The following is a 27,427-nucleotide window of genomic DNA, read 5'->3' as shown; positions in this document are numbered from 1 at the left end:
CCCCGTCACAGAATCTCCATCTTAGTCAGATTCAGTCTCAACCAGCTCTGTTTCAACCACCCAGCCACGGTCTCCAAACCTGCGGCCAAATTCCGTGGGGTGGTATCCAGTGTTCCCTCTAAGCTGAGTTAGTGTGAGCTAGCTCACAGTTTTTTAGCCTCTGGCTCACACATTTTTGTCTCAGCTCAGGAAGGAGGGCTCCAGAGCACACTAGTTTATGCAGTAGCCAAATTGCTCGCTCACAACTTTGATGCCAGTAGCTCACAAAGTAGACTTTTTGCTCACAAGACTCCACAGCTTAGAGGGAACATTGGTGGTATCCAGGTGGCTGTCCAATACTACAGCTGGGTGTCATCAGCATACTGGTGACACCCAAGCCTGAAACTCTACACCAGCTGGGCAAGGGGAGATGTTGAATCACATCAGGGAGAGAAGTTCCCCCGAGGGACCCCACATGTTAAGGGGTATCTGGAGGACACATTCTCTCCCAATGCCATCCTCTGTCCCTGACCATGAAAGAATGAGGTAAGCCACTGAAGGGCCAATCCCCACACTCCTACGTCAGTGAGGTGGTGGGTCAGCTTCCCTGTGAGGTAGTGAGGCTGAGGGCGCTCGGGTGAAGCCATCACATGACAGTGTTGTGTGGTCTTTTCCCACAAGTGTGGGGAGACGGGAGGTCTGGGAGCCCCCCCCCCAGTGGAGTCACTGATGCCTTTGGATTGTCTGTAGGAAGAGTATCAGAGCGAAGGCATTGAATGGCACAACATCACCTACACCGACAATGTGGCCTGCATCCATTTAATCAGCAAGAAACCCACCGGCCTCTTTTACCTCCTTGATGAAGAAAGCAAGTAAGTATAGCCGTGGGGGGAGGGGAGATGGAAGCAGGGGAGCAGGCATCAGAGGAGGCACTGGGGGAGCAGTGGTGTGGGCAAGCGTGGGATGGACCACGACCAGCCTTGGACCACGGCTCCTCCCCAAGAGTTTGATGTAGTGGTTAAGTGCCCGGACTCTAATCTGGGAGAACCGGGTTTGATTCCCCACTCCTCCACTTGCACCTGGCTGGATGTCCTTGGGGTCAGTCACAAGCTCTGGCACAGCTGTCCTTGAAAAAGAGCAGTTTGTGTCAGAGTTCTCTCAGCCCCACCCACCTCACAGGGTGTCTGTTGTGGGGAGGGGAAGGGAAAGGAGTTTGTAAGCCACTCTGAGACTCCAAGTGAAGGGCGGGGTATAAATCCAATCTCCTCCTCCTCCTCCTCCTCCTCCTCCTTCTTCTTCTTCCTGTGCGACTCCTGCTCCACTCCCCACAAGGAAGCCCTGCTGTAGTGGTTTCCTGTGCCACTGCCTTGCTGAGGTTTTTTTCCCCCCCTTTGGGTGATTTCAGGGTGCTTTGCGTGTCAGTGATGAGCTTTTCCATGCTCAGAGACTGCTTCAGGGCCCTGAGAGGGTTGAGAAGCTGGGAGCAAATCTATCAGGAGAAATGCCTGTCAGGCCTGAGTCTCCCCCTCCCTTGCTTCACGAGAGCCAGTGTGGTGGCATGGCTACAGTGCCAGCCTGGGGTTTGGGAGATCCAGGTTCAAATGCTCTGCTCTGCCACAGATGCTCGCTGGGTGACCTTGGGCCGGTCACACACTCTCAGCCTCGCCTACCTCCACTGGGTTGTCAAGTGGATAAAATGGAGGCGAGACGAATGACGTGTGCCACCTTTGGGAAGAAAGGAGGGGCATAAATGAAGAAAATAATTTCTTTTCTCATCCCCAATCCCTGCTGATTCTTCCGCGTCCTGCTTTTGTCCCCACAGCTTTCCTCATGCCACCAGCCAGACGCTTCTGGCGAAATTCAAGCAGCAGCATGAAGACAACCGGTTCTTCATTGGGACCCCAGTCCTGGAGCCCGCCTTCATTATTCAGCACTTTGCAGGCAAAGTGAAGTACCAGATCAAGGTATGGGATGGGGATGGGATGACGGGGGCGAGGCTGAGCTCCGATTCAGCCTGAAGTGCGAGGGGAGCTTTCTGGGATTGCCCCAAAGCTCCAGCCGTCCCCATCTCCTGTTGCCAGCAGTGGTCCACTCTGTGTCCCAAAGGGAAGCTCCTGTGCCTTGAAAAAACACAGAGGTTCTGTTTACCTATTATTTAAAAAAAACTTGTTAGGCTAGAAGTAGCTGCTGTTCGTGGCAGAGAATTTCATAAGATGATCACGTGCTGTGTGGCGTCCTGCTTATGAGGGATACGGTTTTACCTTTAAAACACTCTCTGTGTACATAAACTTGGTAGATTTCTGCTGCCACCAGGAATTAAAAATTCCAAATCTCTCTCTTTTGGTAGAATGACCCAGGGTCTGGGCACTTCAGAGGACTATGTGGCCCTGAGGAAGGACTATTCTGATTGCTGGGATTAGTTTAAACAAATAATGATTTATTTATTAAAGAACAAAATAGGTTCCTGGGTATTTTTGAACTGTTGCTGAAGAAAGGAACTCGTAAATATAACTGGCAAAGCTTGGCATCACAAACAGTTTCTCAAATGCCAATGTTCCACTCTGACAGGCTTAGACACTCAGTGTAATCTCTCTCATATATATATATAGCCACACAGGCTCTTTGTTTTATTCACACAGAATAGACTCAAACTCCCATAGTCACACAGACTATGCTCTCTCTCCAAACGTCACACACAGAACCCACAGAGACACCCCTCCTCCCACACTCTCAGTCATCAGCCAATCACATCACCCTTGTCTCCCTCTATCACTCTCCTTACATTACTGCAGTCAAACTAAACATTTAAAGAAACACACACACCAAAACAAGAAATCATTACATGCTGTGTCTAAAGAAGTGCTGGACATGGTATCCTCTCGCTTGGCCCTTGTGTGTCCTCTGGATCTGACCTCTTGCTTTGCACTTGGCAGGATTTTCGTGAGAAGAACATGGATTACATGCGGCCGGACATCGTGGCCTTGCTGCGAGGCAGCGACAGTGCCTATGTCCGCGAGCTTATTGGGATGGACCCAGTGGCTGTCTTCCGATGGGCCACCCTGCGTGCCGCAGTCCAAGCCATGGCAGTCTTTGCAGAAGCCGGCCGCCAGAGAGCTCAGAAGACCGCTGGTGAGGACAAACCTCGGGCAGAAGGCTTGCAGGAACCTCCCCTCATGTGGTCAGAGAGCTGCTGTGGCAGTAGTCCAGTGTCCAGATGGAGATGGTTGAAGGGGTGGGGGGGTCTGGCCAACTGTTTGTTTTTGGTGGAGTGGGATTTGCACAACCAACAGTTGGCCTCTGAGAGTGCTGGACCCAAATTCCAAAATTCTGAGCCCATTCTGTGACTGGCAGCAGCTGCCCAGGGTCTCAGATGAAGGTCGCTCAAGTCAACTTACTGCCTGATCCTTTTTAAACTGCCTGATTCCTGAGTCGGTCCATCTCGCCCCATATTGCCTGCTCCACCTGGCAGGAGCTCTCCAGGGTCTCAAGCAGAGAAACATCTTTCGCCACAGCTGCCCCCTGAGACCCTGACCCCTGGCCACGGAACCTGAGACCCCCAGCAGGTAAAGGAGCCACAGCCTCTCCTGAGTGCTAGGGGATGCCTCTTCATCAAGCCCCTGACCAGCTGTCTAGCACCAACATAGGCCTCTTTACTCTTTTCCCTCTGTCCCTTCCAGGAGTGGTGCGCCATGGGCCCCGGGTGCCCCTTGGGGAATTGCAGCAAGCCAACACCCCGATTGAAAAAGCTTACCGGTAGGTGGCACGATTTGTCTGCATTCAGATCCTTGTTCTGGGCGTTTTGGATGAGAAAGGCGATCTCGGGGTGCTTGGGTTCCTGCTGCTGCGCCGTAGCTGCTGCTTGCCAGCCCCGTGCTGCTGCTGGCTGCACCAATGACCTAGAGCTATTGTGGTGGACTTGCGTGTTCCCTATGCATCTTCCAAGCCAGCACGCCCTTCCCGTACCCTCCGGAGGCACAGGTCTCCTCTCCTCCCTCCTTCTGCATAGAGCCCTTTGGAGGAGGTGCAGCTGCCACGGCTGCCGGTGTGAGAGAAGCCCAGGGGACTTGGCCTCACAAGCAGAAGGAGCACCACTCCATTTTGAACACTTGTTGCGATATTAAAAAAAAGAAAGAATCTGGGCCCGAGATGTGGTGTAGTGGTTAGAATGCTGGACTTAGGAGGACCTAGAAGACCCAGGTTTGAATCCCTGCTGGGCCACAGAAACTTGCACTCAACCTACCTCACAGGGTTGTTGAGAGTACTTGAGTGGAGGAAGGGAGAATGATGTGAGCTGTTTTGGGTCCCTGTTGGGGAGAAAGGTGGAGAATAAATGAAGGAAATAAACTTGTTTACAAAAATGCGAGCATGTAGGAACAACTTTTGCGGGTTAGCATCTCTCTCTCATCTCCTGCTTCCTCTCTTCACCTTTCTCTGAGTACAATCTTCATTTAAGAAGCTTCTCTCAGTTTTTGCAGCTGCATCCCACAGCCTTGACTGTCAACAAGGGGAGTGCGCAGTGAAAACAAAAAGTCCTTCTTTACCCCTGTGGTGAAAAGGGTCTCGCAAGGCCCCCCCCTGTTTCTGCCTGTGTGGGACAAGATACAAAAAGGCAGATATTGCTGTGTATGTTCATCAAATTTTCAATTTTCCAAGTTGTATTTTGTTTTTCAGATACATCAAACAACTCAATAAGAACAAAGTCTTCAGAAGAGAAGAAGAAGAAGGACGGACCTTCCCGGGCTTTCTGTAGTCCGTTTCGAACAATATCTTTCTCAGGTGTCAATTCATGTTGTCTATAGTGTTCTTACAAGTCCAATCTTGACTGTATATGTGGTGTTTACAAAAGTTCAGAAACAGCTGCTCATAGCTCTATTGTCTACCGGTCTCCATTCAGGATTATATGCTGGATGGAGACCGGTAGACAATAGAGCTATGAGCAGCTGTTTCTGAACTTTTGTAAACACCACATATACAGTCAAGATTGGAATTGTAAGAACACTATAGACAACATGAATTGACACCTGAGAAAGATATTGTTCGAAACGGACTACAGAAAGCCCGGGAAGGTCCGTCCTTCTTCTTCTTCTCTTCTGAAGACTTTGTTCTTATTGAGTTGTTTGATGTATCTGAAAAACAAAATACAACTTGGAAAATTGAAAATTTGATGAACATACACAGCAATATCTGTCTTTTTGTATCTTGTGCCACTCTAATTGCTGGATCCTTTATAATTTCTTGTATCTGCCTGTGTGGGAGCCTGGAAATTCTGTGGCCATCCTGCTCTCCCCCCACACACACAAGGCCCCTCTGCTTCCTGCTACTCTCTCAGTATTTCCATTGCCACTGATCAGTCAGACTCTTTCCTGCTAAAGAACTAGCACTCTTGAACTGCTTTGCCATTTGGTCCGTCACTGTGTCTCCTGCTTCACAGCCACAAGTCTCTCCACTTCTCCTTGATAGGGGTGACAGAATGGGCCGAATGTGGGTACCGAGATCAGGCTGCTGTTGTTGTTCAGTCCCACAGTCGAGTCTGACTCTTCACGACCCCATGGACCACATCACACATTCAAGATATATTCAAAATTATATTCAAAATATAAGGACAGTTAACGGGAAATTTTTTAGAATGCACACGTGGATGAAATAGACAGCAGACTGAGCAAAGGTCAAATAAAAAGCGGTGCAGCTGCAGTCCTCTGACCATAACTCTCACAGGTACCGTAAATGCTGGCAAAATTAGGAGAGGCTGTTTATCCTTGGGGGTTGCAAGCACCCAGAAATGCCCTGTGGGGATTTCTCCCCTTTGTTCAGCAGCATGTAGTCATGACTGCCATGGTGACAGAGCTCACAGTAAGAAGGCAAGTTGGTGGTACATCCCCTGCATCCCCCATTTGCAAAACCCTCTGTAGTTCCTGTTCCCAAAGGAAAGCTGTAAGGTAAAGGTAAAGGTTCCCTTGCTCGAAAGCCAGTCGAATCCGACTCTAGGGTTGCAGAGCTCATCTCCGTTTCAAAGCCGAAGAGCCAGCGCTGTCCGAAGATGTTTCCGTCATGTGGCCGGCATGACGCTGAGGTGCAGGGAACGCTGTTACCTTCCCACCGAAGTGGTACCTATTTATCTACTTGCAATTTCTTGCTTTCAAACTGCTTGGTTGGCAGGAGAAGGAAAGCTGACATTCCACCATTTGGCTTCCCAGGCTCTCTGGCTTAGGTGTGACTTTTCTACCCTTTGTGCTTTCCTGGCTAAGACATATGTGGAGTTGGATGGCTCTGCTGCTGGGAGATGAGTCATCTCTGCCCTGCTTTTCCTTTGTGTAAGCCTGTAAAAGGCAGTTAGCACTCTCTGACCGTATACAGAATGCAGACCCCAATTATCGTCAACTTTGATGTAACTTCTGGGGTTTAAGGCGTTTCATCACAGTGACATCAAAGAATGAAAATAAACTAGTTCAGAAGCCAAGATGTTCTCAAGGACTGTCAAATCCAAAGGCCCTTGGGTATCAATTGCATTAGTGTGAAGAAGTCACCTGGTTGACATGTCTCCATCACATCTTCTCCTTGAGAGGTAAAGTCTTGTAAATTTTCATATATTTGATTATTATAGAAAATAATACATAAAATCAAGCTGTTCCCAAAAAATCTTTGCACGGTTTAACCACAGCCTACATCAAAGCATCAATTGCTTTGGCTGGATCTAGCTCACTTTAAGAACATAAGAACATAAGAACATAAGAGATGCCAATGTTGGATCAGGCCAAAGGCCCATCCAGTCCAACACTCTGTATCACACAGTGGCCAGAAATACCAGTGCCATCAGGAGGTCCACCAGTGGGGCCAGGACATTAGAAGCCCTCCCACTGTTGACCCCCCCAAGCACCAAGATGACAGAGCATCACTTGCCCCAGAGCCCCTATCTATACCTTGTGGCTAATAGCCACTGATGGACCTCTGCTCCATATGCTTATCTAATTCCCTTTTGAAGCCGTCCATGCTTGTAGCCGCCACCACTTCCTGTGGCAGTGAATTGCTTTGGGAGAGGGTCTTCAACAGGTGCCACCCAAAACCAAATTGCACCCTTCTAAGCTGATTAATTTCAGTGTAGGGTGGCTCAGGTTAAGATGCTGAGCTGCAGACTGGAAGGTCTGTAATCCGGCAGTTCGAGACCCTAGTGCTGCGGAATAGAGTGAGCTCCCATCTCTGGCCCCAGCTCCTGCCAACCTAGCAGTTCAAAAGGACGAAATTGCAAGTAGATAAATAGGCACCGCTTCGGTGGGAAGGTAACAGCGTTCTGTGCGCCTTGGCATTTAGTCATGCTGGCCACATGACCATGGAAATGTCTTCGGACACACTCTAGGTCAAAGAATGCCTTCCCTCTTTTTGTTTTATATTGTTTCTCTCAGGGCCCCACCCCCCTCAGTAGTGATTGGCCTTCCCTTTCCCCTCCAATTTCACCCCAGTCCAATCAGAAGGCCCGTGGGGTGCCTGGGAAATGTAGACCTGCTGCAAGCTTCACACAAGGTGTCCTTGAGGCCTGCAGGCCTCTTATTCTCCAGCCTTAGGCCTGGGATCGTGACGCAGACCCCCACAAGTTCTTGTCTGGCGTGCTGCTGCACCACGGTTCCCAGCTGGCTTTTGGAAAAGGCTTGGGAAGACAGAGCCAAGTCTTGATGTTGGGTTTCAGACAGTACATAGCTAAGGGGAACCTTTCAGGCAGGTTTATAACATATAAAATACAGCCCACTGTAACACCTAGTGTTGCCAACTCTGGGTTGGAAATTACTGGAGATTTTGGGGTGGAGCTTGGAGAAGGCAGGGCTTGGGGAGGGATCTCAGTGGGGTATAATCCCACAGCATCCACCCTCCAAAACAGCCATTTTCTCCAGGGGAACTGATCTCTGCCTTCTGGAGAGAAGTAGAAATTCCGGGAGATCTCCATACCAGGGTTCTTTTTGTAGAAAAAGCCCAGCAGGAACTCATTAGCATAATAGGTCACACCCAACAGCAGAAATTCATTAGCATATTAGGCCACACCCCTGACAGCACAGCTCATTGCCATATTAGGCCACACCCACAAGTTACCAGAAGTGTGCTCATCCAGCCACACCCACCTTTTGCTTCTTATTCTGTTGACCTTGTTTGTTGTCAAAACCCAGGGTCTTTTTTGGTAGCAGGAACTCCTTTGCATGTTAGGCCACACACCCCTAATGTAGCCAATCCTAATGAGTTTCTGCTGTCGGGTGTGGCCTATTATGCTAATGAGTTCCTGCTGGGCGTGGCCAACTTGGGAGCCAGCCGGAACTCCGTTCCTGTGCGTTCCTGCCCAAAAATAGCCCTGTCCATACCCCTCCTGAATGTGGGGCAACCCGCTGTTGCATTCGATTCACCCAGACGGGGATCTTAAGCAAAAGATCTGCACAGACTTTTAATGCACACTCTGATTAAACTAACCCTTTTCTCTCACTATTTTCTGCCTCTCTCAACCCTCAAAACCAAACCGGCTGAAAACCAAACTAGACAATATGGCGTTGCCTGCGGAATTATGACACTTTGCAAGATACCGCAGAGACCTGATCCTGCTCGGGAAATGCCACCCCGTGCGGACAGGAGGCCCTCCTTCCCTGCTCCGTGGCCCTGAACAGGATAGGTCCCCCATGGCATCTGTAAAGTGACAGATTGTGAACCGGGCGGGGGGGAGGGTTCGTTTTGGTTGCTCTGGCTAATGGTAGTTGATGAATCTTGCCTCCTCCGTTAGAAGAAGAAGAAGAAGAAGAGATTGGATTTATACCCCATCCTTCACTTGGAGTCTCAGAGCGGCTTACAAACTCCTTTCCCTTCCCCTCCCCACAACAGACACCCTGTGAGGTGGGTGGGGCTGAGAGAGCTCTGACCCAAACTGCTCTTTTTCAAGGACAGCTGTGCCAGAGCTTGTGACTGACCCAAGGTCACATCAGCAGGTGCAAGTGGAGGAGTGGGGAATCAAACCCGGTTCTCCCAGATTAGAGTCCACACACTTAACCACTTCACCAAACTGGCTCTCTAGTCCCCTTTTAAAGCCAGCTGTACTAGTGGCTGCCAGTCAAGGAGATCCACAAATCACTTGTGCTTTCTGTGAAAGAGTTTCTCTTGCCTGCCCAGATTCTGCTGCTGTCCTTTGAGTCCTCTGGCACAAAAGAATTGTTCCGAACACCACTAGTTTATGGTCCTTTTTCTTGGGAGAGACAGCGCTTAATAGCAGAGACGGAGATCTGGGGGGAGCAGGGAGGGGGAGCAGGCAAAGTGCCAGTGGTGTAATAAAAGAGAGCAGATGTTTATTAAGAAGTGTGCATTTTGCGATAACACAAATTTTCTATTAACGTAAAACATATCCGCTCTCTTTTATTGGCAATTTTGCTTTTTTTCCTTGGCCCTTTTGTTTCTCTCCGGGACACCCTGGGCCATCCTCCTCCTCCTCCTCCTCTTCCTCTGCTCGATAGTTCAGCTTCTCTGCATGTTCCCTTTTTGCAGCTGCTCAGTGCTTGATTTCTCATTTGATTGCTCTGAGGATTTTGATATAAGCGCTTTTGAAGACATCATTGCTTCATACGAAAGCAAGAAGTAAGTGGGAAGAGTTAGACTGCTTTACCCTTGGCAGCCGGGGAGGCACGTTCCTGGACAGATGGACCGTCTGAGCATGCCAAGCATAGGAAGGGGCAGGCATTTTAAAAAGGCAAAAGAACCCGCTGTCGGTTCTGCCGTAATCGTAGTAACCAAGACTTGTGTTCACGACTCAAAACGTAACCCAGACTTGCGTTCGCAGCTCAGGACGCTGCAGCTGTAAGGCTATCTGCCGCCCCTTGTTCCAAGTTAGCTTGGTGGTGTAAAGTAGCAGTTGTGGCTTTTTTTTTGAAGTCATGCAAGATTTCAGAAGGTCATTGTCACCTTACCAAAGCCAAAAATTCTCTTGACGGCTGATGCATCTCAGAACAGACACCAGTGGTTCCTCTGCCCAGGTGTGGCTTTCATGCTTCTATTGTTGTTTTCTTTGTTTTTTTTGTTATTTTATTTTATTTTATTTGGTTTGTGCCTCTCTGGAGGGTGGCAAAAGGTAAGTATGTTCTTGTGTTGAGGCAAGACTCTCTGTCGCATGGTGCATGTGGTGTGGTACTGGTGACATGCTCAGCGTCTTCCCAGGCTGACTGGCAATTAAACATGCAGTGGAGAAATGTGCATGGGAAACAGCAAGCAAGGGTGATGAAAAGACAAAACCTATTCCAGCTCCTCAAACAGAGTTGGAAGGGAACCCAGCAGAGTCCATACAATTAGATTAATTTAAAAAATAAATTTTAAATTGGATGGTAACTTTTTAAAATTCTGTTGTATCTTAAAAAAATGATCCCAAAAGTGGTCTGGTTTAAAAGAAACATGAATTGATCACGGAAGGCAGTTCTAATAATTTCTGCAAACTTAATCTGTGACCTTTTATCCAAATGCAATGTGTTAAGCCTTCTTTTTGACTTGAAAAATAAACAAAAGAACCGTCAACAAAAAAAGTGGCAGACCACAGACAGTTCTCATCTAAGAAGTTGAAAAGAAACAAAAAGGGCCCTCTTGCTTGGGCCTCTACGGGATGTTTTGCAGATGTGTCAGGCTTTGGGGTGGTGTAACGTCCGCTGGCATTGGGGAAGTGCCCGGGACTGGGGAGGTTTAGGAAGCCCCGCTTTGCTGCCCCTGACATGTCCCTGCCCTTGCCCAAGTCTGAGCTGGTGCAGGTGTCACAAATGGGCCAGTGGGACAAGAGGCATATAAGCAGTGGAGTTCAGTAATGATCAGTAGAACCAGGGGTGAAAGACGTTTTAATTCCTTCCCTCTGTACTCTCAAGGTCTCAAAGCTGGAGGTGGAAGACACCCCTTTGTCCACTTTCTGACATGATACTCAGTACTGGAACATACTGGCTGGCTTTTTTACCCCTGAGTAGAACAGTAAACTCCTGCCAACCTAGCAGTTCGAAAGCAAGAAATTGCAAGTAGATAAATAGGTATCACTTCATTGGGAAGGTAACAGCGTTCTGTGCGCCTTGGTGTTTAGTCATGCCGGCCACATGACCACGGAAATGTCTTCGGACAGCGCTGGCTCTTCGGCTTTGAAACGGAGATGAGCACCGCAACCCTAGAGTCGGATTCGACTGGCTTTCGAGCAAGGGAACCTTTACCTTTTAAGAACAGTAAAAGAAAACAAAAACCCCAACCCTCAGGGGTATTTAATTTCCTCCTTGGCATAGCACATCCGCAGGGTGATCCATGTGACCTGGGACTACTAGATCAAGGAAACTGGTGCAAATTCCATGCCAAAAGGCATGAATTCCACTGTTCAGGCTGCAGGAGTCATTTTTGGCTCATCTTGAACTGATCCAACCCAGTAGGGCACCTTCGATGCATTGCGTGGGTAGAATCCTATCAGCCTTTTGTCCCTTGAAAAACGTCTGCTGGCACCTGGCAGTAGTCATGTGGACTGCATGAACATAAAACCATGGCAGGGCAGGGCAGGAGGGAACCTGAATGAGACCATCCCTACTCCTGTTACAAAAAGTGGGAAGAAATGGCAGGATCCAACCCATTGTGTCTGATCTGAAATGCTTACTTGGCAAAGGAAGCTGGAAATTTTGTCAGAGCCTCGTCCTCCGAAATGCATGACATATGCAAAGTCTCTGAAAGGGAAACTGGTTCTTCCATCTCTCCCATCATCTGTGCTCAAAATGATTCCAGTTCCAGGCCACTCTTCCTGGTACGAGCCAAGGATCATTTTGTTGCACCTGAAATGTGCATGTTTAAAGCAAGGCTGGCCTGGGAATCCGCTTTTTGATCATTCTTAAAGCATGCAGGGTCATGATGGGGCTCATCCTTTTCATTCCTGGTGATTCTGTTTCACAGCTGTCTGGTGTGTGTGTGTGTGTGTGTGTCCCTATCTGTCTTGGGTGTGTTTCCCCATCCCCTTCCCACCATAGGGATTTGCATGAGCAAATAGTCAGGAGCATAAAGGGACTGCCCTGGCAGGGCGAAGATCCCCGCAGGCTTCTTCAGTCGCTCGGCCGACTCCAGCAGCCCCGTTGCCACTTCCTGTGAGTTTGGGCTGGTGGGAGAGGAGGAGGAGGGAACTGGTGGAGGGAGGGGTCTTTCTTTTCTCTCTCTGTCTCTATTTTTGCTTTACAAATTTTTCAGAACAAAATTCAGCAGACATTTGCATACGCACCGAAGCTTGTGTTGTACGTACTGTCTGTTTGCAGCTGTTATTAGAACATAAGAGAAGCCATGTTGGATCAGGCCAATGGCCCATCCACTCCAACACTCTCTGTCACACAGTGGTCAAAATCCAGGTGCCATCAGGAGGTCCACCAGTGGCGCCAGAACTCCAGAAGCCCTCCCACTGTTGCCCCCCCCAAGCACTAAGAATACAGACCCTCACTGCCCCAGACAGAGTGCTCCCCGGACAGAGCGTTGTGGCTAACCTTGTGGCTAACAGCTGCTGATGGACCTCTGCTCCATATGTTTCTCCAGTCCCCTCTTGAAGCTCTCTCTGCCTGTAGCTGCCACCACTTCTTGTGGCAGTGTATTCCGCATATTAATTACCCTGGCTTCGACTTGCCTTGGCACCCGTGCACATGGGGAAGGGGGTGTTTTCACAAGCATTAGCCAGCTGCCAATAAACCCTCTTTCCCCCAAGCCTTCTTGCACATAGAGGGGTCTCTTGCTTGCTATTGGGAAGGTTGGCAGACATCAAAAAAGACCCTTGTGGTGGGAATCTCTCTGCTGCCTGAGGTCCTGCTTGCCGGGGATGCGTTTCTCTGGCAAGAGGTTTGCGGACATTTCTGCAAAGGAACACATGATGCTGCCATAAACCAAAGTGGGGCCATGTTTGCTCCAAGTGGAATCAGCTTTCCAGGTTCTCTTGCAGAGAAGGATTTTCCCCAGGACCTGCTCCCCAATATTCTTTGCCTGGAGGTGCCAGAGACTAAACGCAGAACCTCTGATGTGTAGAGCTCAGCTTTGCCAGTCAAACGCAGATCCTGCTGACCTCTTTTGCCAGTGATGGCTCTTCCCCTGATGCAAGAGTCCTTGTGCTAGAGGAAAGCCCTGCCACTAGCAGGGCAGATCTGTGGGGCCAGGCCGGTGTTCTGTCCTCAGTCCGACAGGGCAGAAAGGGTCCTTTCTCAGCCCTGCTGTCTTTTGGGTGGAGATGCCATGCTTTGACCTTCATCACGCTTAATAGAATAAATAAATCCATGCAGGTAGGTATCTTGCTAGCTGTCTATTCAAATAAATCCCCCCCAACTCCTCCAGTATCATTGCTTCCTTTTGTTTAAAGGTCGATTATTATTTCTGAGCTCCCTGAAGAGGTAGTGGGGGGGGGGGGCGAGAATTTTTTACCCGTTGCTTTAGTGTCTAGGAGTGCCCATTTTGCCCAGAAATAATGAGCTGATCTGTTCTTACTTTAAAAAGAATATGTAGTCTTGTTTGCTTTACATGGCAAGAATATGTAGTCTTGTTTGCACAGTGATGATAATCTGTGTAGTGTGCTTGTGCTTTTATTTATTCTAAATCTGAAATTATGACTTTTTGGAACACTTGGGGCTTTAAGAACAAGCTGAGGATGCCCAGCAAAACTTGCAGGAGTTGGCAACGCAGAATCAGTCCACTGGAAGCTCCTTCAATGACCCTTCCTTTTAGCTCCCCCCCCCCCACCCCCCAATTAGAACTGCTGAGCTGTGGTATCACTTCATCAGCTTTGTTCAACCTAATTTACAAGTTGCAACCTTTGAAACCCTGTTAGCATTTTTCTCCATTTTTTTTTCATGTTTCAACAGGAAGAGTAGAGGTGCCAAACAAAAACAGCTCATCCCAAAGGTAAGGGGGAATGTACATGCATAAGAAGAACTGTTTTTTGGGGGGAATGCATGCATGTGTTTTTCTGTAGTCATTCTGCACATGCATTTAAGACCCACTGAACGAAATCTAACTGTTTAGGGATCTCCGCTTGCATTTAAAATGAAGTCTTAAGTTTCTAGCCCTCTTCATAAGGTTGGTAAGGCCCTATGCAGTGGTGTTAGGTTGGAAAGCGTTACAGGCTTGTGGCAAAGGGAGGACTTGTGAGCCCAAAGCAGCATGCAGACTTTTTGAAAAATGACCAATACCTGCATAAATAATGTGTCAGACTACCAGTTTGGTGTAGTGGTTACGTGTGTGGACTCTTAATCTGGGAGAATCGGGTTTGATTCCCCACTCCTCCACTTGCTCCTGCTGGATGACCTTAGGCAAGCCGTCGTTCTGTCAGAGCTGTTCTTGAAAAAGAGCAGTTTCTGTCAGAGCTCTCTCAGCCCCACCTACCTCACAGGGTGTCTGTTGTGGGGAGGGGAAGGGAAAGGAGTTTGTAAGCCGCTCTGAGACTCCAAGTGAAGGGCGGGGTATAAATCCAATCCTTCTTCTTCTCCTCTTCTAAAGAGTTATGAGATGCACCAGCAATTTTGGTACTAGGTGTTAGGGCTGGCAATCAAGGCAGTGCTGTCCTAGGGACTGTGGCTCAGTGGAAGAGCCTCTGCTTTGCATGCAGGAGATCCCAGGTTCAATCCCCAGCATCTCATTTGGAAGGACCAGGTAGGAGGTGATATGAAAGACCCCTGCCTGAGACCTTGAAAAGCCACTGCCAGTCTGAGTAGACGGTACTAACCTTGATGGTCTGATTCAGTATAAAACAGCTTCATGTGTTTTAAGCAGAGTTAGGCCCTTCTAAGCACTGTTAGAACAGTGTACCTCTGCACTGGATCACACTTTTATGGAGACTGTGGGGCAGCAGAGCGGCTAAGAGCTGTGGTTCAGGAAGTCCCAGGTTCACATCTCTCCAGTGCCTCAAATTTGCCTCAGGCAAGCATCTCTCTCTCTCTCTCTCTCTCTCTCTCTCTCTCTCTCTCTCTCTGCCTCAGCCCCTTCTACATGCAATATGGGGGAAAGACTGGCCTCCCTTACAGTGGTGTGTGTGAAGTGTTTTGAGCACCTAGTGCTGTGTAAATGTTAAGGAGTATTCTCCCATGGTCTGGTCAGTGCTTGGGTGGGAAACCTCCATGCCATGGGTTCCATGGTGGAAGAACAGCAGAACATAAAATGTAAGAAATGAATTGTCCCGGATGCAGCAGAAATTCAGATTAAAGTGTCAGGCAACAGATATTAAGATCCTGGGAGGAGAGGGGCCATGGCTCACTGGTTCAGTGGCAGACAAAGTCCCAGGGTAATCCCTGGCGTCTGCCTGAGACCCCGGAGAGCCTCTTCCAGTCTGAGTAGACCATCTTGACCTTGATGGACCCTTTGAGGTGGGGCCATGGCTCAGTGGTAGAGCCACTGGCAGTAACTGACCAGGAGAGAGATCTTGGAGTCACGGTAGATAAGTCACTGAAGATGTCGACTCAGTGTGTGCAACTGCAGTTAAAAAGGCCAACGCTGTGCTGGGGATTATTAGGCAGGGGGGCTGAAAACAAATCAGCCTGCATCATAATGCCCCTGTGTCAATCTATGGTGCGGCCTCATTTGGAATAGTGTGTACAGTTCTGGTCATCACACCTCAAAAAAGATTACAGCTGTGCCCAAAAAAACCCTGCTATTTTTCGAGTTTGGCTATATTGAGCTCGAAAAGTATCAGGATTTCTTGATATTCCTGAATCCCAATACTGGTATGGTATTTGAATTCAGTAAATATTTGAGATTGCTGAATTTTAAAAAAACATTATACCCTATGGGGGCCATTGTAGTCAGTGGTTCCCATAGGGTATAATGGAGAATTGATCCAGGGTTATCTGGGGCTCTGTGGTGGCTGCTTTTGGGATAGAGGCACCAAATTTGCAGCATAGCTGTTGGTGCCTCTCCTCAAAAACCCCCTCACGTTTCCAAAAGATTGGATTAGGGAGTCCAATTCTATGGGCCCCAGAAGAAGGTGCCTCTATACTCCATTGTTTCTGATGGAGGGGAGAAAGCTATTTAAACGGAATGCGGTCCCTTTAAATGCCTTCTGCAAGCAGCAGCTGAACTCCAAAGGCATTTAAAGGGCTTGCAGTCCATTTAAATGTTTTCTCCTAGCCATTACTTCACCCAGAAGGTGTTTAAAGGGACTGCAATCCCTTTTAACACCAGTTATCCAGAGACACCAAAAAATCCCGAATATTTTTGGGATTTTCTGTGCCTGACTGTATCTGATAGCTGGATAAATACCTCGGCTGATATCTGACTGAAAAAATATCCGAAAAATACCAGTTCGGGGTGGGGGATTCAGCCTGGATAAACTAAATGCACACCCCTAGATATTATAGCATTGGAAAAGGTGTAGAAAAGGGCAACTAAAATTATTAAGGGGATGAAACACCTTCCCTATGAAAAAAGGCTAAAGGAGTTAGGGCTCTGTAGCTTGGAGAAACAAGAATTGAGGGGTGACATGATAGAGGTTTACAAAATTATGCATGGGACAGAGAAGACAGGGAAATAAGTACTTTTCTCCCTTTCTCACAATACAAGAACTCGTGGCCGCTCAAATTAATGAGCAGTAGGCTTAGAACAGATAAAAAGAAGTATTTCTTCACCCAAAGAGTCATTAACACGTGGAATTCACTGCCGCAGGAAGTGATGGCAGCTACAAACACAGACAGCTTCAAGAGAGGACTGGAGGAACAGATGGAACCAGAGGTCCATCAGTGGCTCTTAGCCAGAAGGAATAGATGGAACACTATGTCGGAAGCAGTATTCTCGGTGCTTGGAGGGCAACAGAGTGTTGGACTAGATGGGCCATTGACCTGATCCAACATGGCTTCTCTTACGTTCTTATCTGCTTGGCATGCTAAAGGTCCCAGTTTCAATCCCCAGCATCTCTAGTTAAAAGGTAGCAGGTGATGTGAAAGACTTCTGCCAGAGACCCTGGAGAGCTGCTGCCAGTCTGAGTGGACAATACTGACTTTGATAGACCCAGGGTCTGATTCAGTAGAAGGCCGCATCATGCGTGTTCAAATTATGCGATTTGGCAGCAATAGGGGGACAAATGATGGCTTGTATTAAGATTCTAAATCTAAAGGCTATAAATCTCTTGAATATAGAACCTGATGGATTCCAAGTCTCTGAAGCTGATTGTGAGCATGACACTGCATGATCGGACCACAAAATCCTTGCTGCACCTACACAAGAAGAAGAAACCTCCTAGTATCAGTGCTCAATTCCAGGTAAGAGGAGGCCCACCTGAGAACCTTTTTTTTTAATGTATTGCCTTGGGAAGTGGGGGGAGAGCCATGACTGGCTCTATGGGGGAGCAGCTCCTGACAACTCCCTGCTTTGTGACTCGTTCCAGACTTCCCTCAACAAGCTCCTTGAGACCCTGGGGAAAGCTGAACCATTTTTTATCCGTTGCATCCGCTCCAATTCTGAGAAGGTAGGTAAACACTCCTTCTCAGTGAGGGATAGGTTGGATCCAGAGCTTGGGGCTGGATAGCAGGGTGCCCCTTGAATCGTGGAAGGAGTCATAGAATCATAGAGTCGGAAGGGGCCATACAGACCATCTAGTCCAACCCCCTGCCCAATGCAGGACCAGCCTAAAGCATCTCTGACAAATATTCGTCCAGCCTCTTCTTGAAAGCTGCCAGTGAAGGGGAGCTCACCACCTCCCTAGACAGCTGATTGCACCTTTGAAGCACTCTGACCGTGAAAAGGTTTTTCCTCATATCCAGCCGATACCTTTCTGCATGTACTTTAAATCTGTTGCTTCAGGTCCTCTCCTCTGCTGCCAACTGGAACAGCTCCTTGCCCTCCACCGAATGACAGCCTTTCAGATATTTAAAGAGAGCAATCATGTCCCCACCTCAATCTCCTCTTCTCCAAACTAAACATCACCAAGGGCCTTAGCCTTTCCTCATAGGGCTCGGTCTCCAGACCCCTGATCATCCTCGTCACTCTCTTCTGCACCCTCTCGATGAGTCTTCCACTCATGGGTCATCTTGGAGTCCAGTTTCCACATAGACACCCTGATTTAGTTGTGACGGGACGGGAGGACCTAGCTAGCTCCTAACCTCGTGGCCGTAACCACCTGTTGGAGCAGTGAATTCCATCAATTAATTACGTTGTTTTCTCTGTCACCAAAGGAGGTTATCATTTAAATGTAGGTGGTCAAGGACCCATATGTTTGTGAAACTCTTCCAGTTGCTCTATACATAATGGGTACTACTAAAAACATATGAAGAAATGATAGCAGTCTAAAAAGCATGCTAGGTAGTCAACAGTGGTGCACCCAACAATTCTGGTGAGTAGGCCTTTTGTTTTGTTTTGGACTTTGGAAGAAGATGTGTGTTGTGAGGTCCACCATCTCTTTTATCTTTCAGAGGGAGCTGTTCTTTGATGATAGGTTGGTGCTACAGCAGTTGAGATACACCGGGATGTTGGAGACTGTGAGAATCCGGCGGTCTGGCTACAGTGCCAAATTTTCCTTCCAGGTATTCTTCGGCACCACCTTTGTGTTCACCAGGAAATGTCGTTTGGCTGATGTTGACTGACCATGGGTCAGGAAATGTCGTTTGGCTGATGTTGACTGACCATTTAGTGTTGAGCAGACCCCACTGAAAATTAATCTTGCTAAATGAAGGAAACCAGTGGGCTTGTAGGACTGCTCTCTCCCCCCCCCAGTGATCTTGAGACTCTCCCAATAACGGGTTCCCTCCTTGATAGCTGATGTGGTGTGTGTGTGTGTGTGTGTCCCTTTCTTTTGGTACTTGTCATCTGCCTCTGGAACCAAATGAATATGATTTAGTCATAGAATTGGAAGGGGCCTTAGAGCAGAGGTGTCAATAATACGGCCCACGGGCCAGATCTGGCCCATGAGCATGCGAGGGAGGGAACATGAGATGTGAGAGAGGGGAACAGGAAGCTGCTTGGGGGAGTGAGCCAGCGAGCCCCTCCAGTCGTAGCTTCAGCGCGTGGTGGAACAACCCCCTCTGTAGCGGTCTGCTTCAGTGTTAGCCTCCCTGGTAAATAGGGGGGCGCCACAACTGCAGTCACGTCTGCCTCCCCTCCTCCCCACAGCACATGGCGAGGCAACTCTTTTCTCAACCCGCGCTGGGCAACGCCCAGCAGACATGGCATACCAAGGGTGGGGCTGGGGGAATAGGGGAATGGCTGGCGTGCATTCAGTGAGAGTGCTCAGAAGCCCAATGGGGGAGGCTTTGCATTGGAGGAGAGGAGGAATGCAAAGCCCGCCCTCGAGCGAGTCTCAATCAAAAAGAGAAAAGTTAGGGGGAAAATACATTCTCTTCTTGCTCAGCACAACATTCTTAACTTTGCTGAGCAAAGTTTGGGAACCCAGCTGGGCCGATGTCTCACCGAAGCCTGTCTTTCTTCCTGCCTTCCCAGGATTTTGTAGACCAGTTCCAGGTGCTTCTGCCCAAGAACACCAAAGCCTGCAAGGAGGAGATCTCTGCTCTGCTGACCAAGTTGGAACTGGACACTAGCAGCTACCAGATCGGGAACACCAAGGTGGGTACATATTTTTTAAAAACCAAGTTTGTTTACGTACCTCATTTATAGTGTGATTTTTGTGGGTGAGTCTCAAGGCAGATTACTGATTCTAAAAGTATGCAACAGAACAGTCTCCTGCCTAACTGTGGTTCCCGATATTAAAGCCACAACCCTTTTTCCTTTATACAAGTGTCTTCCTGAGAAATTACTTTTTATACATTTTGCCTAATAATAAAAGCAGGGGAGCTTTCCCAGCCTCCTCGGGCAGGCCATTTCCCAGGTGGGAGTGGTCACCTACAAGCAGCCGTGGAACTTGCCCATAGGCACTTTCAGAAGGCTTTGCTCCGAACAACGAAGCTGCCGCACTGCAGAGGCCTTGCTATAGATATGTGAGTCCTAGGCTGTGAAGGGCTTTGTAGGTGATGACAGGTGCATTGAACTGGACCTGGAAACTAATCAGTAACCAACAGGATGGCTGCAGGTTAGGTGTAACACGGACACTTTGTTCAGCTCCTGAGACTAGTCAAGCTACGGCGTTCTGTACCAACTGGAGTTTCTTACTGATTTTCAAGGGCAGACCCATGTGGCGCATGTTGCAGTAGCATGTTGAGATTGAAGGGCTTTGTAGGTGATGACAGGTGCATTGAACTGGACCTGGAAACTAATCAGTAACCAAGAGGATGGCTGCAGGTTAGGTGTAACACGGACACTTTGTTCAGCTCCTGAGACTAGTCGAGCTACAGCGTTCTGTACCAACTGGAGTTTCTTACTGATTTTCAAGGGCAGACCCATGTGGAGCATGTTGCAGTAGTCTACCCTTGAGATCACTGTGGCTTGTATCCATTTGGCCAGATTGGGCAGGTCAAGGTAGCGGGGGAACCACCCTCCAGATCAAGGGAAGATGGAAAGAAAACATTTTGCGCAACATAATTAACTTGATCTTTAGCAATAAGGAAGGTCAAGTATAATCCCTAAGACACTTCACGGAGTCATCAAGGGTCACCAGGGACCTCCCATCAGGAGTGGAATCCACAAACCCCATGCTAGAATAGTGAACCCTCTTCTGCCTCGCTGTGCATGGAGAGCACTTGGCAACATGGAAGAATTCCTTTCCTTCCTGGCATCACTGACAGCACCCTTGCAGGTCTGCTGCTGAGACTTCCTGGACTGTGGCCACTCTCCCATCCTGTGTTTTGAGCTTTTTCCTCTGTGCTTCAGGGGTCTGACAACACAGGGCTCCCAGCTGTGTCCCCCATTCCCCCTCTTCCCCTGTGCCGGGAGCAGAGAGCAGTTTTTCTCATGCTCCTTTTAGTTCCACTGCTGCCAGTAGACTTAAAAGGTCCAATAAAGACTTAAAAGGTCCGGTGCCGGGAGCAGAGAGCAGTTTTTCTCATCCTCCTTTTACTTCCATTGCTGCCAGTGGACTTAAAAGGACCAATAAAGAGATGCTGCAGGGGCCTCCTGGCAGACCACCGGAGGTACCTGCAGGAGGCAGTGGAAGCCTTCAGGCTGCTCTTGTGCTCTGCTTCCTCCGCTGCCCACCGGACACGTCTCCCTATCTGTGTCTTCTGCCGGTTTGTGGGTTCAGCCATGCCCAACCCCCTGTAACAAACTATCTTGTTTCCAGACTTGTTCATTTGGTAACCATTACACCAGAGTTCCGTACAGCAGCGTTCCGTGCGCCTCGGTGTTTAGTCATGCTGGCCACATGACCACGGAAACGTCTTCGGACAGTGCTGGCTCTTCAGCTTTGAAACGGAGATGAGCACCACAACCCTAGAGTCGGACTCGACTGGCTTTCGAGCAAGGGAAACCTTTACCTTTACCTTACACCGAAGTACCCTGTCATCTACTGCAAAATGACGCCCCACGTTTTGAGCACTGGATGCCTTGTACTAAAGTAAATAATAATAATTGTGGCCATAGGTTAGGGATAAATGAGTAACTGTAGCCGCTCAGAGACCCCTTAGGGGGTTAGAGCGGGGTAGTAAGCTGAAATAAATAAATAAATAAATAAATATGGCTCTTTCCCCTTCAGGAGGCATGGTTATTACCACCGTGTCGCATTGAATCCTGGAGGGGCAGCCGTGTTAGGCAGTTGCAGCCAAAGCAATATGGAGTCTGGTGGCACCGTAAAGACACAAATGTGGGTTGCGCAGGTGCCTGTGGTTGTGCACTCCCCACCTGTGTGGCTGCTAGGTTTTACTGCATTCACTGGGCCAGAGATGGAGGAGGAAAGCTTTGCTCCTGTCAGTGACGCGGGTGTCGTTCCAGGTGTTCATGAAGGAAGCCCTGCGGCAGGCACTCCAGGACACTCTGCACAGGGAAGTCATCTGGAAGATTGTCCTCCTCCAGAGCTGGCTCCGGATGGGGCTGGAGAGGAGACGCTTCCTCCGGATGCGCCAGGCAGCCATCACCGTGCAGGTAAGGGCGTTTTCACTTGCCGGCGCCAGTCCTGGCACCCGCCACCCTCTGCTTCCCACTTGAGAGCCAGTTTGGTGTAGTGGTTAAGTGTGCGGACTCTAATCTGGGAGAACCGGGTTTGATTCCCCACTCCTCCACTTGCACCTGCTGATGTGACCTTGGGTCAGTCACAAGCTCTGGCACAGCTGTTCCTGAAAGAGCAGTTCTCTCAGAGCTCTCTCAGCCCCACCTACCTCACAGGGTGTCTGTTGTGGAGAGGGGAAGAGAAAGGAGTTTGTAAGCCGCTCTGAGACTCCAAGTGAAGGGCAGGGTATAAATCCAATCTCTTCTCTTCTTCTTCTCTTCTTGTGCTTTCTGGCCCACAGGCCTGCTGGCGATCGCACCGTGTCCGGAGGGCGAGGGCGAGGGAGATGGCTGCACTCTTCATCCAGTCAGCGTGGCGTGGGTACAGGGAGCGGAAATCTTACCAGCAGCAGAGGAAAAGGATTTGCCTCCTTCAGGCTGTCGTCAGGGGATACCTGCAGCGCAAGCAGTAAGCAACATCCGGGATGGGATGGGTGTGTGAGACCTGTGGGCGCGGACAGCGGGGCCACCTCGTAGCCTTCTGGCTCCTCTGCTTGCCAAAAGAAAGTCATGCTGGCTTGATCTCTCTTCCATTGCGGCACCTTCACTGCCGGTGGCCAGAGGGTGAAGCCGCGGCTTTTTGGCCAGCGGGGATCAGGTGTCCTGGCAGTCCAGTAGAATTCCATTGGGCCTTAGCCCTCATCGTTTCTGTCTGACCGAAGGGAGCATTTGAGCCTGGGGCACGCTGCCTACGGAGCCAGGGGCCTTCCTACTGAGCCAGGGCTCGTCTCTGAATTTTTTGTGTGCTTTGTCATCTTTGCTCTAGATTTCATCAGATGGTTGCAGAAAGGCAAAGCAAGGAGGCCGAGCAGCTCGTTCACCCCGGGCAAGAAGAAAACACGCTGACCTGGGTGGAGGAACCTGCCTTGGACCAGGGAGCCACGGAACCCGAGACGCAGGGGAGTCCAAGCACCGGAGTGGTGGCCGAGGACAGGGCTGAGAACGAGCCGGCAGCACAGCAGGTGCCTCTTCCCCCGAAAAGCGCAGCCAGCAGTCGGGAGAAGCGGGCATCCCGCCGGCAGAGGGGCCTGGAACACAATGAGCTGCAGAACAAGCACGTGGCGCTTGCCTTGGAGGGGCCGGCAGGAGCCCTTTGCAGGGAAGGCAGCCCACCTCGGGAGGAGGAGGAGGCGGCGGTGGCAGCTCCTTCTGGACCTTCCAAGGGCGCAGCAGCAGCAGAGGTGCCACAAGTGACTGAGGAGCTGCCCTTTCCTTTGGACAACGGCACTGTGGCCTTGAACTCCCTCTCCAGATCACAGCGGGAAGAGGTGGGGGTGGCCAGTGTGGAGACTAATGGGTTAGGGAGGCCAGAAGGCCACAAGAGCCAGATCCGGGGCAGCCAAAGCTTCACCTGTCCCGAGAGGCCCTCAGAGCTGGCGCTGAACCTCCAGAACCACCTGGCCACCAGCAAGAGCTTCCGGGCCCCCGCTGTGCCATCTGGTGACAGGAACAGGCCGGGAGCTCAGAGGGAGCTGGGTAGCCCCTCCTCCTCCTCCTCCTCCTTCCAGATCCAGCGCTACCAGGACGACCCCGAGAAGCTGCGGGACAAGAGGGAGCGGTGGAAGGGTCTCGCCGGAGGACAGGGTGACGTCCTCAGCCAGTCCCTGGAGGAGAGAAGCGGGCACAGCCCGTCTCCGCCCCGACATCTTACGTGAGTGCCGATCCCTGCTGGAAGTCACTCTGGGCCGAGGAGAATGCCCCCCCCGGGATGGCTGGAGGTGGTCGAAGCTGGGCTCTAGCCAGCCTCTGCCTCCAGCACTGAGCACAACGGCTGGAAAGGGGGAAACCCCGCTCCCCGAATGCTGTGCTTCAGCTGGGTTGTTTAGATTGCCCTGTGGCTTGCAGAGTCATACAGTCAGAACTGGCAAGGTGCTGAAAGCACGGGGAATGACCACTTGGCCTTCTGCTCCCTGGCCCGTGCCTTCCCCGGCAAACCTCCCTGCTACTTCCCTCTCCAGCGGTCTTCTTTAAATTTGCACTTCTAGCCTGTCTGTCTTCCATCCTGGAACTGAGTTCCGGGACGGGGGTGGGGGGTGGGTTCCCAGCCAGCCAGCCAGCCATGGGCGGGACCCACATCAACCAGGAGGACCCACATCAACCAGCAGTGTACACGCGCTTTGGGCCCTAGCTGGCTGTGTGCACACTGTGTCCACCTGCACAGTGGCCATCGGGGGCATTTGGGGGCTGTCGCTGTGACCCATGGCAGGAAAGAAACGAATAGGCGACCCTCACTCTCTAGGGGGCTTCTGAGCTCTCCGCGGCTCGAGTGGGCCAGTTTCTTCATCTCTCTTTGTCTCCCATCCCCCTTTCACTGAGAACACTCTGTGCCCCCTGGACCAGTTTTGATCTCCGCAAGGCTGTGTTTTGGTTTTCCCTTTTCTCTTTGGTTGACTTACAAAACCCACTTTTATCTACCCGCCCAGGAAGGGGAGGGGACGAGGCACAGCAATATAGTATCTGCTTTGCATGCAGAAGGCCCCTAGGTTCAATCCCCGGCACCTCCACTTAAATGATTGGATAGTAGGTGACGGGAAAGACCTCTGCCTGAGACCCTGGAGAGCTGCCACCAGTCTGAGTAGACAACACTGACCTTGATGGACCAAGGGTCCGATTCAGTAGAAGGCAACTTCTTGTGCTCGTGTGAAAGTCTTGACAAGTTTGTAGAAACCCAGGTGTTCTCTTGCGTGCTGCCTAGGCAGCTTCGAGATAAAAGCCCACCAGATACCGTCTGGAGTCAAAAGCTCGCACGAGTTTCTAGAAAGGATGGGGGTCCTGGGGGCTGATGGACCTCCTCCTGGGGCCGGGAGTCCCATGGCTGAAAGAAAAGCCCCGCTACAGAGTTTGTGGTCCTGTTTTCAAATGCTGCTTTCTTGTCTCCCGGCAGAAGGAAAGAGATGACTTCTTCCTTGGACGACCTTCACAAGCTGGCCCAGCCCACTGCCACAGACCAGGTTAGGGGAGTCCTGTAGCCTTTTCATGATGGAGGGGAGGGGGTCTGGCTTGTGCACTGAGGGGTCCCTTTCCCAGCTGAGCACCTCAGGTGGGACTCGCTCAGGGGCAGCATGGCAGACGATTCCAGCCATGCGCTCCCTTTCAGCAGGTTCACCCTTTGTGTTAAAACGGGCGTCAGCCATGTGACTGGAGTGTGCCCTGAGGCCGGCTGCCTCCTCGCATGTGGCTGGAAAGGGCCCCCGTCTTCCTCTCCCCTCTTCTTTTCCCCCAGCAGTCTCCAGACACCTCAGAGAGCAACGGGAGCAGCAAGAAGCCACACATCCTGAGAAAGGCTGGGGAGCCGCCGGCCACCCTTGACGCAGCTGTCCCAGCATCCGGGCCCGGCCAGCAGGGGGACACCAAGTAGGTGTCCTCTGGCACCCATCAGGTGGCCCCAGAGGAGTCAGAGAATAAGGAAATGGGCCGGGGAGACTCACGGACACACATGCTGGCACTGGGCAATTTCCCCCTCTTCCAACGCCAGAGCCTTCATTGTTCAGGCTTGGTGTTCTGGCCCTGCTGAGCCTTCATTGTTCAGGCTTGGTGTTCTGGCCCTGCTGGGCCTGCTGCTTAGCCGCCACCAACAGCATCGCATCTGGGCCTTTGCAAAATCCTTGGCTGCCCTCAGGTGCCAGGGGGCACTCACAGGCTGTGTGCGATCCACCCTGCAGAGTCCCGTCCCATCCCCCTCCTATAGCAGTGTCTCTGCCTCCCCTTATTCCACACTCTGGTTCTGCAGTCAGAATCCTTTTTTTTGGCCAACAGTGTGTGGATTGCTTTTCTCTTGCCAGGTCCACTTTCAAGATCCCCCTGAGGAGGCTCCTGGGGAAGAAGATGGAGAAGAAGACCTTCAAGGACAGCTGTGATGTGGTGGAGGAGGCTGAGACCATCCCGCTCCTTTCATGTGTGCTGGCAACCGAGGAAAAGGCAGCAGAAGGTGAGGATTGGCCTGTATCTGTTCCATCCTGGACAGAGAGAACAATCCCATGGAGCTGCTTAGGTCTGTCACTTGGAGGATTCCTCTACAAAAGTGGAAAGAAACACATGTCAAGAGTCGAAAGCGTTTGCCTTTACAGAACATTTTTAAGTGGCTTTCAAGGAAATGTTGCACTATTCTGTCTCATACTGAACACATTAAATCCACTTTCAAGCTAGCTCTGTTTAAAGTATTTCTACCCACCTCTGCATATTAATATCTGTGTGGCAGCTTAAAGCAATTATTTACACATCCCAGTGAAATAAAAATAGAAGCAGCGGCTAATCCAAGATTAAAAGCAATTTAAAACAGCATCAGATTTAAAATTTGCAGACAAAGCCCCCTTGGATTAAGATTGGGAAGAGATTTTAAAACCTTAAAAACTGAAAGCATTAAAAACCCACAAAGGAGCCCTTGACAACAGCAGCAAGATCAAAGCCCAACAGATGATAAAAACTCCTCAAGGGAAGGGGGCATGACAGCCTGCAAGTTTATTTAATATAAAGTTTATAAATTTAGCACCAAGCGAGCTTTACCGCCATTGGGGTTCTCAAAGCTCCATGAAAGGGATTCTGACTTGGCGAAACTAGTTCCCGGAGGTCTTTCCGAAACCTTGGAGCAAGGGTGGGTTAAAGACATGGAGAAATGCCCTTCATCCAAGAATTTACCCCAGGATTTCAGGAGCCCAGCTGCAGAATAGTAGCTGTCGGGATGGAAGCCATCAAGCTCCCAGCACACAAAAAAACACTCTTGGCTGTGCTAATGACACTGGCCAAAGCAGGACAACGGTTTACCGCTTCGCACCTTCCTAAAATGTTGCACTCAAAGGGACAGAGACTGCTAAGAGCCAAACTGCTGGAAAGTAAATTCTTCCTTTTGGGTCAGAAAGATCCAAATGACCCCCAGATGGGATGGGCTCCCCAAGGCAGATTATGAAAGCTCCGGGCCTGAGGAAGCAGCTCTCTCTGGCACTTTGGGAGGGGCACAAGCCACAGGCCATGCCGGAGTGAGCTTTTACTTGGGGGATTCCATCTTAGGTCCGCACAGCAAAGGACAATGCGGAGAAGCCCAACCATGGGGGACTAAGGTAATGATAAACGTCATATCAAGTAAAGCTGGCCTGTCCTGTTTAAACGTTGTCTAGGATAAGTACTGAACGGAGGGAAAGGGGACATTCATGTTTTCACCGGTTTGGTGTAGTGGTTAAGAGTGCGGTCTCTAATCTGGGAGAACTGGGTTGGATTCCCCACTCCTCCACATGCACCTGCTGGATGACCTTGGGCAAGCCATAGTTCTGATAAGAGCTGTTCTTGAAAAAAAAAAGTTTCTGTCAGAGCTCTCTCAGCCCCACCTACCTCACAGGGTGTCTGTTGTTGTGGGGAGGGGAAGGGGAAGGAGTTTGTAAGCCACTCTGAGACACCTTTGGGTAGTGAATGG

The 27,427-nt window shown here is 50.1% G+C and overlaps 1 protein-coding gene across 1 annotated transcript in view; it reads left to right on the top strand.

Moving 5' to 3' along the window:
- The window catches only part of MYO9B (myosin IXB), a 110,761-nt gene that overhangs the window by 57,884 nt on the left and 25,450 nt on the right, over positions 1-27,427 (top strand). The window contains exons 12-27 of the mRNA XM_015426684.1: positions 730-851; positions 1,802-1,943; positions 2,913-3,108; positions 3,657-3,732; positions 11,958-12,071; positions 13,815-13,854; positions 17,076-17,198; positions 17,324-17,404; positions 18,348-18,458; positions 19,372-19,494; positions 21,751-21,900; positions 22,266-22,432; positions 22,790-23,674; positions 24,908-24,974; positions 25,247-25,377; positions 25,806-25,951. Of these exons, the coding sequence (XP_015282170.1) occupies positions 730-851; positions 1,802-1,943; positions 2,913-3,108; positions 3,657-3,732; positions 11,958-12,071; positions 13,815-13,854; positions 17,076-17,198; positions 17,324-17,404; positions 18,348-18,458; positions 19,372-19,494; positions 21,751-21,900; positions 22,266-22,432; positions 22,790-23,674; positions 24,908-24,974; positions 25,247-25,377; positions 25,806-25,951 (2,674 nt within the window). The remainder of the gene's footprint in view (positions 1-729; positions 852-1,801; positions 1,944-2,912; positions 3,109-3,656; positions 3,733-11,957; positions 12,072-13,814; positions 13,855-17,075; positions 17,199-17,323; positions 17,405-18,347; positions 18,459-19,371; positions 19,495-21,750; positions 21,901-22,265; positions 22,433-22,789; positions 23,675-24,907; positions 24,975-25,246; positions 25,378-25,805; positions 25,952-27,427) is intronic.

This window comes from Gekko japonicus, unplaced genomic scaffold (assembly GCF_001447785.1).
Source record: "Gekko japonicus isolate JY-2015 unplaced genomic scaffold, Gekko_japonicus_V1.1 scaffold2550, whole genome shotgun sequence".
Classification (NCBI taxonomy): Eukaryota; Metazoa; Chordata; class Lepidosauria; order Squamata; family Gekkonidae; genus Gekko; species Gekko japonicus.
Note: the sequence above shows the minus strand (reverse complement) of the source record. Positions and strands in the feature narration are given on the sequence as shown.